Source organism: Heterodontus francisci, chromosome 2 (genome assembly GCF_036365525.1).
Source record: "Heterodontus francisci isolate sHetFra1 chromosome 2, sHetFra1.hap1, whole genome shotgun sequence".
NCBI lineage: Eukaryota > Metazoa > Chordata > Chondrichthyes > Heterodontiformes > Heterodontidae > Heterodontus > Heterodontus francisci.
This window is the reverse complement of record NC_090372.1, coordinates 78795047-78807600: the sequence shown is the minus strand read 5'-3', so window position 1 is coordinate 78807600 and position 12554 is coordinate 78795047. Positions and strand designations below refer to the sequence as shown.

Below are 12554 nucleotides of genomic sequence, written 5' to 3'. Positions count from 1 at the left end.
TCTGTGGTGTGGGGAGGGGGAGGAATTGTGGTCTGTTTGCTGGGGGGGCAGGTTGTTGGCCTTGAGGCAAGTCTATTTTGATGGGGCAGGGGGAGCGATCAGAGGCTCCTCAGGCAGCTATCCAGTGGGTAAATCTCAATCTGTCAAGTTCTCACCTGAGAAAACTGCCAGGGGAACATGACGTCGGGAAACAGCAGTAAAAGATTGAAAGCTACATGACAATGAGGTTCACTGCCTTATCATCATGTTTAAAGTTGCAACCCACCTCCTTGGATCGGGTTGGCCGCCCGTCCACCTTCCAGCTTCAGTTAAAGCCGGAAATCAATGGGTTAAAGGCAGGTTTGGGTCAGGAAACAGATTTCTAACACTTTAATCCCCTCCACCCCCAACTGACTCAAACCCACCTGTTTTTTCAGTTCAAATTCAGCCCTATGTTTTTAATGCAATGAAAAAGATGCAAATGATACCATAAAATTATACAATACATCTCCCACCATCTGTGCCTTAGTAATTTTAAGGGGCTCGGTGTAGAACGTAAACAATAGCATGGATCAGATAGGCTGAATGGTCCGTTTGTGCTATAAGTTCTATGTAATTCTGGCATGCAGCCTGGTTCGGACCACGGGTAGTGGGGGTTACATTTGAGATGATCGTTTTGACTTGAGCAATGGATTGCATTAGTTCAAGCAGCAAATTTAATAATTCCAACTTGAGAATTTCTCACTCATCTTCAGCCAGGACCACCAGTCACGGAAGGTGCTGCAGCAATTTCCCTCCCCAACACACCTGAGATGAGCCACTTAAAAGACGTCATAAATGATCCTGGCACCCCTCTAATTATTTAGATGAACTTGATTGCAAGAAATGGGCTGAGGTCAGAAGTGCAGGAAAATCCTGCTGCCAAAAATTCGCTGCATTATGGCATGATAGGAAATTGGTCCCAAAAGTCCATCTGCTATCAGAATTTGCAAACAGAACTGCAGTTTCTTTTCCTTCCTTACTTTAGATTATTTTTGTATTCCTAGAGTTACTATATATAACAGCATTCCAATATGCATTTCAAATAAGTTAAATTATTTCATATGTTAACTTCACAATGTTAGGCATAATATATTGCCAAAAAAGGGCACTACACATTAAGGTCCACAAGAGGGCTGTAAAGAGTTCAGTGTTCGAAGACCATATGTCCTCATGGGGGTGGAGGGGAAAGTGATGAGACAGCAAGAATCACAACACATATTTATTCAGCTTACATTTTAATGGGGAGTGACATACTTCTGGCATCCTGATGACATCATGCCTAAGTCAACCTTCAGACAACAGGCGCTACTGCTTATTTTGTTAAGAAATTAACTTAAGCAAAGTCATTAAGAATTGCTCAGCTATTAGCCAGGGGTGGCACAGTGGTTAGCACCGCAGCCTCACAGCTCCAGGACCCGGGTTCGATTCTGGGTACTGCCTGTGCGGACTTTGCAAGTTCTCCCTGTGACCGCGTGGGTTTTCGCCGGGTGCTCCGGTTTCCTCCCACAGCCAAAGACTTGCAGGTGATAGGTAAATTGGCCAGTGTAAATTGCCCCTAGTGTAGGTAGGGAATATGGGATTACTGTAAGGTTAGTATAAATGGGTGGTTGTTGGTCCGCACAGACTCGGTGGGCTGAATGGCCTGTTTCAGTGCTGTATCTCTAAATAAAAAAAATAAAGGTCTTCATTTTGAGTACCTCATATGCACTGCTTTTAATAATTCTCAATAACATAATTCTGAATAACATAATTCTGCACAGTCCTTTTGCTTACGTACCAGATTTAAAATGTCAAATCTGATTGTGTGGGTTTCAAAATTTTCCACCAAATCACTCATTGATTCCTTAAAATGTTAACTGTTTTGATAGAAACATTCTAAAACGGCCTTTTTCAGTACTTCCTTTCACATCAATGGAACCACTGCAAGTATCAATCATCAATTATAAGTGTTCTTATCTATAGCTTCCTGTAGAATTTAGTAGTTAAGACAATAAAACCAAACTTGTTTTAAGTGCATGCACAGTTGCAGCTTACCATTTAAATACTGAACATTTCTTAGAATTAAGCAAAAGATCAAATTAATTATTGAGACAAATCTAATAGTCAAATGCTGCTTTTACTGACATGTTTACTTATGTATTTATTTAGAGATACAGCACTGAAACAGGCCCTTCGGCCCACCGAGTCTGTGCTGACCATCAACCACCCATTTATACTAATCCTACACTAATCCCATATTCTTACCACATCCCCACCTGTCCCTATATTCTCCTACCACCTACCTATACTAGGGGCAATTTATAATGGCCAATTTACCTATCAACCTGCAAGTCTTTTGGTTGTGGGAGGAAACCGGAACACCCGGCGAAAACCCACGCAGATACTGGGAGAACTTGCAAACTCCACACAGGCAGTACCCAGAATTGAACCCGGGTCGCTGGAGCTGTGAGACTGCGGTGCTAACCACTGCGCCATTGTGCCGCCCTATAAAGTATAAAGTAGAATTCCAAAATTAATATTTGTCTCATGACAGTCTGTTAAACAAAAAATTAAGTGAATCAAGTACTTTTTCACAAGAGTAATCCAATATCAGCTGCACATTTCAACATCTCCATACACTAATAATACACCAGGAACTTGGTGGGGAAGTAAATTGTGAGCTGATATGGGGCAACAAAATTTTATTCACAAAAAAAGAAATCACAAAAGGTTAAATGATACCTATACAATAATAGCACAATTATATTTGTTATGATGTGCTTATGAGATAAAAATGTATTTGCCGGCAAGAGAAAACAAATTCAAGATTAAAGGAAGGTGGGAATGAAATGCTGCAGCTGTCCCCAAATACCTCCATGACTGAACATGTGGATTCCTTAAAATTGATCTACAAGAATATTTCAGAAATGAATGTGTAATTTCCTACCTAATACTGGAACTATTGCATAACAAGATTCCAGAAATGGCAGAGTAGGGATACCATTGTCTTCTTCAAATTCAATATCATTAAATCTGAAAATGAAAATAGACTTACATGTATACTGTTGGAAAATATCAAAAGATTAGGAAAATAAAATCCAGGCAACACTGTGTACAAAGGGAAACTCAAATAAAAATTAATAAATAAGTGGATATGCTACCTTGGAGAACTCGGAATGGCACAAATATTGCCACTGCAACAAATTCTAATATCATGTGTAATTGGTAAAAATCAAAACAAATCAAAAAGTAGACTTCAATGCTACCTGACTGGTTATTAGTTTAAGAAGAATCACTGTACAAATAAATTTAAAAAAATGAATTGCATCATATAGCCAAAATTAGAATTCGTTTACATCTGTGGAGATTGCTATGAGCACGAGATCAATTTTCTGATTAGCTGAAACATGTATTCACGGTCTGATTATAACATTTGGTTGTTAGAGACTAACTTTGAAGCAAAAGAATGGATTTTTTTCAATGTTTTGTTTGTGGCTATAGAACTGTAATTTTAGTTCACAACTGTAAATGCCCATTTACATTATCAGCAGTCATTTACATGGCGGTTCTTCCAATCTCCTGTAGAAATTGCATAAATGGCTGCTTATGCCATTTCTCTAGGGATTTCACTGAAGTTACAGTGATAGATTGAGGAACATGCACCCCCCACCCACCACCCCCCCCCCCCCCCCCATCATTCTGCACGAACCCTGATCCTTCTACCAAAAAAAATTCTATCAATATTTTTTGAAAACATTTCAGAGATCACTGAAGATCTCCAAAGGAAAATAGTTGTGAATCTGCAATACAGGTACACGCAAGTCACACCATCTCATCATATCCAGAGGATTTCAAGCTCTGGAAAAAAATCTGTGTTCCAAATGATCACTAACCACTTAAGTTTATTTAAAGAGTATAACTGGATATAGGACAAATATGCCAAACTTCAGCCTTTTGTTTAAAACCAGGCAAGTATATTGATTCCAAAAGGCACAAACTAATTGAAATATTGTTTTCACGGAAGGAAACACATCTTTTGTAACACATGGTGATTCTCGGACAGTTCATACCTTTGATCCATTGCACTGAAGAATGTCTGAATTTCTTCCTTTTCTGCATGAAGATTTGTACTTGTACCACCCAGTTCCTCGCTACCCTCAATCTCATCTTCAGCTGCAGAAGGTTGAAGTTCAATATTCACACCAGTCTCTTCAGCAGCTGCATCTACTAATTCAGAGTTGTCCATCCTCTCTGCTTACATAATGAGGGAAAGGAAAAACACAGAATTAGACAAGACTTTACAGATGTCAGTTTTTCATTTTTTTTAAATCGTTTGAATTAGGCAACATAAAAACAACAGACTCAGCTGAATTGGGTATCCAATGTACATTTTTAAAATGAAGTTTTAACATAAACTTCTGATGTTTCCTGTAGAAATAGCAATGTCCCCAAAACAATCAAGATCATTTACTTATTTGTTGTACCATCTTGTAGATGAATGGTTTTAACATACTTGAAAAGAGGTTCAGTGGAAATCCTGATAAGACCAAGTATTGCTTGTAAATGAAATGTTACTATTCTAAGGAAAGGACTTTATAGCCTCTTGGTAGCTGGTAAGATTACTTTAAAAAAACTGAGCTACAACTGTCTCCATTCAGCTTTAGCCAAGTGTATTTGCAGAAAACAAGGACCAGCATTCATGGCAGAAGCAGAGCCTGTACTACAAGGGCAGTTTCAGCGGTGCACAGTGATGCTCAGTTGCACCATGCACAGCTTAGGAATTTGCATACTGTGATGGTATAAAGTACAGTGCTTTTATTCTCCAATCTCATCCATAGAGAACAAAAGATAATGGGAAATGAATAGAAAATGCACTTGTTTAGATGGATAGATCATTTAGGTTGTACAATATTCCTTTTGTTGCAAATAAAAGCTAAATACTGCAGATGCTGGAAATCTGAAATAAAAACATAAAGTGCTGGGAATACTCAGCAGGTCAGGCAGCATCTGTGGAGAGAGAAGCAGAGTTAACGTTTCAGGTCTGTGACCTTTCACCAGTTCTGATGAAAAGTCACAGACCTGAAACGTTAACTCTGCTTCTCTCTCCACAGATGCTGCCTGACCTGCTGAGTATTCCCAGCACTTTATGTTTTTATTCCTTTTGTTGTGTTACTTTGAAACATATGTAAATGCTTTTTGAATGTTTACTGAGCTTTGAATATTGATAAGAATATTTACTGTTTTTGTAAACCATACTATAAAATTAATTTCTCTACAAAAGGTCTGAACCATTATGCAATAGCTATAAGAGCAACACATGCATAAAAGAATTATCATGTACTTGAAAAGATAAGGTTCTTATGCAAACTACAGGCTAAATTGGGATTAATTTTACAAGGCAGTGCCAGATCACTGCAAGAATTACATCCACAGTAGCTTCTCAACAAAAAAAAGGTTCCAGTAAGGTCAGAAAATTCCAAAACACAATGCAGTATTACAATGAATTCATAGCCGAGGAGGTCAATAAAAAGTCATGGCAGAGTGGATGGGGAGCAGGGGTTTGCACTTCTGCGCTCGTCATGCAACAACTATCCACCCATTCACTTTTATAGGTAAAAAAAAGTCACAGGGTGCTCTTGAGGAAAACTTTGACCTTAGGATTTCATAAACCTAAACAGTATCAGCTCTTGATTTCCTTCCATTCTTTTTTTTTGAAAACTGCATTCAGGTAGATGCAATCAAATTCTCATCTTTTGATGGGATGGGAAAAATAAAACAAACCTTTGACATGTTTAGTGTTTCTACAGCGACACACTTGTACTTAATTAATTTTTGAAAGCCGAGTATGTTGTTATTGTGTACTTCATTCATTAGGTTCTTCTGTTATCAAACAACATTCAAATCAAGATCACACCCAAGTAATTCTACTTCAATGGCTTTGCCAATATTGCTCTCGAACAGCTTGATGTGCTACCTTTACTCCTTTATATTTGAAAACATACCCCCTGCCTTTTCTGTGCTTTCTCTTCTTGAATTTATTTCATGCTGATCGTCATTTTCTGACTCTGAATTTTTCTGAGTCTTAACGTTGGCCTTTTCTGCTGATGATCCATTCTGGCAGTTATTCAGCTCATTCCTGCTGTAAACAAGTTTTATTTAAGAAAAATTGTAAAAATGATTTAATTACCTAAATAATGATCCCTTCCGGGTTCCGGTAGAGCAGCATCACAAGTCACAGGAAATTATGGATTTACCATAATAGTGGCATTATTCACTAACACTATAATTTGTGGGGATTTCAGTGGTTTTAGTAAGGCATTCACAATTATTTCACCATTATTATGGTGCTACAACTCAGCAAATTCCAGACTCTGCATTTTCAAGCAAATAATGACCTTCAAATAAATCTCCACATTTTTTAAAAAAAGGGTTTTTCCCCCTACACTTCCAGATAACCGCACCATGTGCCATTCCCAAGTGAGTAGTGACAAAGAACCTGCTTCCCAAACCTTCAATATCATTCCAAAGATTAACTTACAGGAAATATTTGAAGGGAAGAAATCATCCCTCCCTATTGAGGAAGGGGAAATGAAAAAGAAAGGAAAGGACTAGTTTCTACTCAGCTACTTTAGGTCTGCAGGGCCAAACACGACATTTTAAATTCTTAACAGTGGCAGCAGCAAGATAGTTCGATAGCAGCAACTCAATCAATAACATTTTAAAACATCTTGATCATTCATTTTATTGCTGTGAAACATTGCTAACATAGAAAGCTTGTCATATTTACTTAGTATCAATCACTGAAAAAGTTATTCATTCATTATATGGAGCTCTTTAACAAATATTGGTTGCTAAATTTGAATGCAAGGCACTGCAAGTCTAACATTGCATGCCAATTGTTACTGATCTATGGAATACATTTTCCATGGAACCATACCCTATAAATTCTTACCTTTTTGTGCAACTGTAACTAGTTAGATGATGGCGTTTTATCTGCAAAAAATTATAAAAGAACACAAATTACAATAAAATGGCAACATGCCCACATCCATTACATAAGCAAATTATAAAATGTTGCTGATGAGTTTTATAGTAACTATCTTCTTGACTTCAATGCTTCATTGTTTGTTTCATTGATATTTTGCCATTATCAATTGGGCCTCACCCCAAGTTTGAGTGTGACTAGTATAGCAATATTTTCATACTTGAATTTCACACACAGGCCAACCTTGTAGACAGATGGAAGCTGCCAAATATGTATCAATTTCTGCTGTGGGGAGTACATGTTAAGATCGTCCAGTAACTATTCCTTTCAGCTTTTCTTTTTCAGAGAGATAGGTTTTTTTATGTAGTTTAGGAGAAGAGAAGCTTTCATGTAGAGCCACTGAGCAACTGCATGACCTTCAAACATATGCATAATGAGAGGTGTTAACCAAACCTCACTGAAGGTCGAAAATGAAAGAGGAAGAGACTTTGAGACAATTTTATGAACAGGAGTTACACATTTAGACCTTGACAATAGCACATCCTGCATTTATTAAAAGCACTTCTTTGGAAATGAGCATCTGATTTGTGTGAGGGACTAACCAGGAGCTGTAACATGAGGCAGGCAAGACTGTGAAGTGGTGTAAGCTGCGCCTATTTAATGCTGCTGCCTTAGTGGATGCCCCTTTCTCAACCTCTTTTCTCTTCAACTAACTGGAAGGGGTTGACGCGCCTGCCGAGTTAGCTTCAGTGTTCTTGGATCAAACTGAATGTAACTGTAGCACATCCACCCCTGCCCCTGAGATCAGGCAACTAGCCGAGGCTACAAATTGAACCTGGGAAAATAATAAATATGTACACGGACATTAAAAATTATATACAAACAGTTGCCATACAAATATGGTATGTCTCCTAAAATAATGTATCCAATGCACATAAAAATCATGCATCAGCATTACATTATCTACATTTTTGATATGCAATTCCCTCAAATGTTATTAAAAGCTGCTCCTTTCTGTTAATGCTGATCACATTCTTTTCATTGCTGTTGGTTAGGTTTGAAACTGAACAAAGCATTAGTTAACCCTTCCTCAGTACAAAGGCTCCTTAGTGTAGGATCGGACAGTTTGCACCCTCAGCATTTGGGTCATAAGACAATATGCCAAAATGAAAAACCATTTCTTTCCAACACACACAGCCAATTTTGCCTTATGATGGAATGAAGATTGTATGCATATATAGAGGGTTCAGTAGATATATAGATAAGTCTAAATATAATAGTGTAGGAACATTAAACACCTTAATGTTAACTTGCATACAAGGTCATCTGAGAAGGCTATTTAAACCACTTAAAAACAAATTCAACAGTCTGGCTGATCTGCTGGAGATATCACTTTATTTTAGTGTTTTCTGTGGTCCAGGATTGCACTACAGAAATAGGTCACATTAATGAGCCTCAGCTTGCAGCTCTCCCTGTACATCAGTGCTTAAAACAAGTAGCCAATGGAGAGGACATGCTGGATGAGAGAAGGTGAGAGATTGCAGAGCTCTGAGATGCAAAGGGATCTGGGTGTCATAGTGCATATATCGCAAAAGGTTAGTACGCAGGTACAGAAAGTAATTAGGAAAGCTAATAGAATGTTATCATTTATTGCAAGGGGAATTGAATACAAAAGTAGGGAGGTTATGTTTCAACTATACAGGGCATCGATTAGATCACATCTGGAGTACTGTGTACAGTATTGGTCTCCTTATTTAAGGAAGGATGTAAATGCGTTGGAAGCAGTTCAGAGAAAGTTTACTAGACTAATACCTGGAATGTGTGGGTTGTCTTATGAGGAAAGGTTGGACAGGCTGGGCTTATATCCGCTGGAGTTTAGATGAGTAAGAGGCGACTTAATTGAAACATATAAGATCCTGAAGGGTCTTGACAGGGTGGATGTGGAAAGGATGTTTCCTCTTGTGGGAGAATCTAGAACCAGGGGGGTCACTGTTTAAAAATAAGGTGTCGCCCATTTAAGACAGAGATGAGGAGAAATGTTTTCTCTCAGAGGGTCATGAGTCTTTGGAACTCTCTTCCTCAAAAGGTGGTGGAAGCAGCATCTTTGAATATTTTTAAGGCAGAGGTGGATAGATTCTTGATAAGCAAGGGGGTGAAAGGTTATTGGTGGTAGGTGGGAATGTGGAGTTGAGGTTACGATCAGATCAGCCATGATCGTATTGAATGGTGGAGCAGGCTCGAAGGGCCGAGTGGACAACTCCTGTTCCTAATTCGTATGTTCGTATGAATGTTTCAGTACCCTTGTATCTGAATTTCTAAAGATGACACTCCCAATTGAGAAAACTGCTGACTTCGTGCAAGATGACTTTATTTTCAATGCAATAACAACATAAGAAATAGGAGTAGACCATATGGCCCTTCGAGCCTGCTCACCCATTCAATGTGATCATGGCTAATCATCTGCTGAACTCCTCTTTCCTGCCTGCTCCTCATATCCCTTGATTCCCTAAGAGACCAAAAATCTATATCTCAGCCTTAAATGTACTCAACAATGAAACATTCACAACCCTCTTGTGTAGGGAATTTCAAAGATTCACAACTTTGAGTGAAGAAATTTCTCATCTCAGCCCAAAATGATCCACCTCTTATCCTGAGACTGCACCCCAATGTTCTAGATTTCCCATCCACGGGAAACAAACTCTCAGTATCTACCCTGTCGAGCTTCTTCAGTATCTTGTATGTTTCAATGAGATCACTTCTCATTCTTCTAAACTCCACAGTATAGGCCCAATTTACTCATCGTCTCATGATAGGACAATCCTCTCATCCCAGGAACCAATCTAGTAAAGCTTTGCTGTACTGCCTCCAAGGCAAGTATATCCTTCCTTAAATATGGGGACCAAAACTGCACACATTACTCAATGTGTGGTCTCACCAAAGCCCTATACAATTGTAGCAAGACTTCCTTATTCCTGTACTCCAAACCCCTTGCACTAAGGGCTAACATGTCAGTTGTCTTCCTAATTGCTTGCTCTATCTGCATGCTAACTTTCTGTGTCCCTTGTACGAGTGCCCCCAAGTCTCTCTGAACATCAACATTTACTACGTTCACGCCTTTTAAAAAATATTCTGCTTTTCTATTCTTACTATGAAAGTGAATAACCTCACACTTCCCCACATTATACTCCATTTGCCACCTTGTTTCCCACTCACTTAACCTGTCTATCTCTCTTTGCAGTCTCTTTATATCCTCCAACTTCCAATTGCTGAGACTGTTCTGGAATCTAGGGAATTTTGGAAAATCATAACCATGTAATGGATTGTTCCAGAAAAGTGTCCAAAGGCATTGTACAAACTCATCTTTCAGAATACTTTTGTCAATTTGATTTGTCTGGTCTATATGAAGATTAAAGTCCTCCACGATTATTACATTGCGTTTAATACACACGACTAAAAAAAACTCAAAATGAGGCTATTATAGGAATTCCTCTCATCAAATACCTCTTTTAACCTGGATGAAAACCTTTCTCACTGAAAAACCAGGGAGCATTAACACAGGGATCACTTTTTCTCCCTCTGGGTATTAGCTTTCTCTTTTCACTTTGCCTGTTACTATCTTTTTAGCAGTATCCAGGTAGCAAATTAATGAAACAAAACTAGGTCACAGAAATAAATATATTAAATCATATATAACTTTAGTAAGTAGGAATCTCATGCATTTGTTAATAAATTGTTCAGGATTCCTGCAATGTGTCCTGCACTCCATTTGAACGGCCATGGCAAGTTAAGGTAAATATATTTAATCAGCATGTAGCATCAGTTCATTTGAAGATATCCTATTACTTATGTCAAAGTCACATTAGAATGCAAAAACAAAATCTATTTGCTTAAAAATAAAACATACTCTGTTTGGTTTTATGACAGCCACGTGCGGGGAACCTGGAGGTGTAGGTTGCAACAGTTCAGGCCTAAAGGTGGCATTTGCAATTTGCATGCATTCTTCCAATGTCTTCATAAAAGTGTTGCAAGTTGATCTTAGAAGAGTTGCCATATCAATCTTCATCAAGTGTGCACACAAATAGGAAAAAGAAACATAGATAATATTACAATTTTGCATTAGGTGGTCCAATGACTGAAGGGAGATTGTCATGGATGACAAAACATTGGCTCAGCTTGCCAACCCATGATGTAATGGCAGTAATAGGTTCCTGAAATTCAGTCCCAAAAAGACAGAACTGCATGCAAACCACAATGAAAATGATTCTGGGTTCCCTCCCTCTTCCAAACAGTGACAATCCCCCTTGAAAATCAGAGCATAAATACATACACAGCAGGATAGTTGGTCGATTGGTTAATTTTTAAAAAACCATTCAGAAAAGAGATATGCATTTTATATTATGCCACTCCTTTATTTGATATAACTTTTTAGATTTTTTTTAGATTTCGATTTAGAGCACTGAAACAGGCCCTTCGGCCCACCAAGTCTGTGCCGACCATTAACCACCCATTTATACTAATCCTACACTAATCCCATATTCCTACCACATCCTTACCTGTCCCTATATTCCCCCACCACCTACCTATACTAGGGGCAATTTATAATGGACAATTTACCTACCAACCTGCAAGTCTTTTGGCTGTGGGAGGAAACCGGAGCACCCGGAGAAAACCCACGCAGACACAGGGAGAACTTGCAAACTCCACACAGGCAGTACCCAGAATTGAACCCAGGTCGCTGGAGCTGTGAGGCTGCGGTGCTAACCACTGCGCCACTGTGCCGTGTGCAGTGTTAATGTCAAATGAGGAAGGTTATAGAATCATAGAAAGTTTACGGCACAGAAAGAGGCCACTTGGTCCATCACATCTGTGCCGCCGAAAAATGATCCACCCAGCCTAATCCCACCTTCCAGCATTTGGTCCATAGCCCTGCAGATTACGGCACATGAGGTGCATATCCAGATACCTTTTAAATGAGTTGAGGGTTTCTGCCTCTACTATCCTTTCAGGCAGTGAGTTCCAGACCCTCACCACCCTCTGGGTGAAAAGGATTTTCCGCATCTCCCTCTAATCTTTCTACCAATCACTTTAAATCTATGCCCCCTAGTCACTGACCTCTCTGCTAAGGTAAATAGGCCCTTCACCTCCACTCTATCCAGGCCCCTCAAAATTTTGTATGTGTCAATCAGATCTCCCCTCAGCCTTCTCTGTTCCAAGGAGAACAACCTCAGTCTATCCAATCTTTCCTCATAGCTGCATTTTTCCAGTCCCTGCAACGTCCTTGTAAATCTCCTCTGTACCCTCTCTAATGCAATTACATCCTTTCTGCAATGAGGTAACCGGAACTGCACAGAATACTCAAGCTGTGGCCTAACCAATGATTTATACAGTTCCAGCATAACCTCCCTGCTCTTGTATTCTATAGCTCAGCTAATAAAGGAAAGGATCCCATATGCCTTCTTAATCACCTTATCAGCCTGTCTTGCTACCTTCAGGGATTTGTGGACATTCACTCCAAGGTCCCTCACTCCCTCTATATTTCTCAGTATTTTCCCATTGATCATGTATTTCA

General features: G+C 39.0%; 1 protein-coding gene across 5 annotated transcripts in view; it reads right to left on the bottom strand.

Moving 5' to 3' along the window:
- plekha8 (pleckstrin homology domain containing, family A (phosphoinositide binding specific) member 8) overlaps nt 1-12554 on the bottom strand; it is a 127508-nt gene that overhangs the window by 38831 nt on the left and 76123 nt on the right. For 4 of the 5 annotated variants that reach the window (XM_068059558.1, XM_068059576.1, XM_068059595.1 and 1 more), the window contains 5 exons: nt 10890-11042; nt 6953-6993; nt 6003-6139; nt 4071-4251; nt 2948-3033 (listed from right to left, as the gene is read on the bottom strand). In XM_068059558.1, the coding sequence (XP_067915659.1) occupies nt 2948-3033; nt 4071-4251; nt 6003-6139; nt 6953-6993; nt 10890-11042 (598 nt within the window). The remainder of the gene's footprint in view (nt 1-2947; nt 3034-4070; nt 4252-6002; nt 6140-6952; nt 6994-10889; nt 11043-12554) is intronic. The other variant, XM_068059566.1, reaches the window with a different exon arrangement.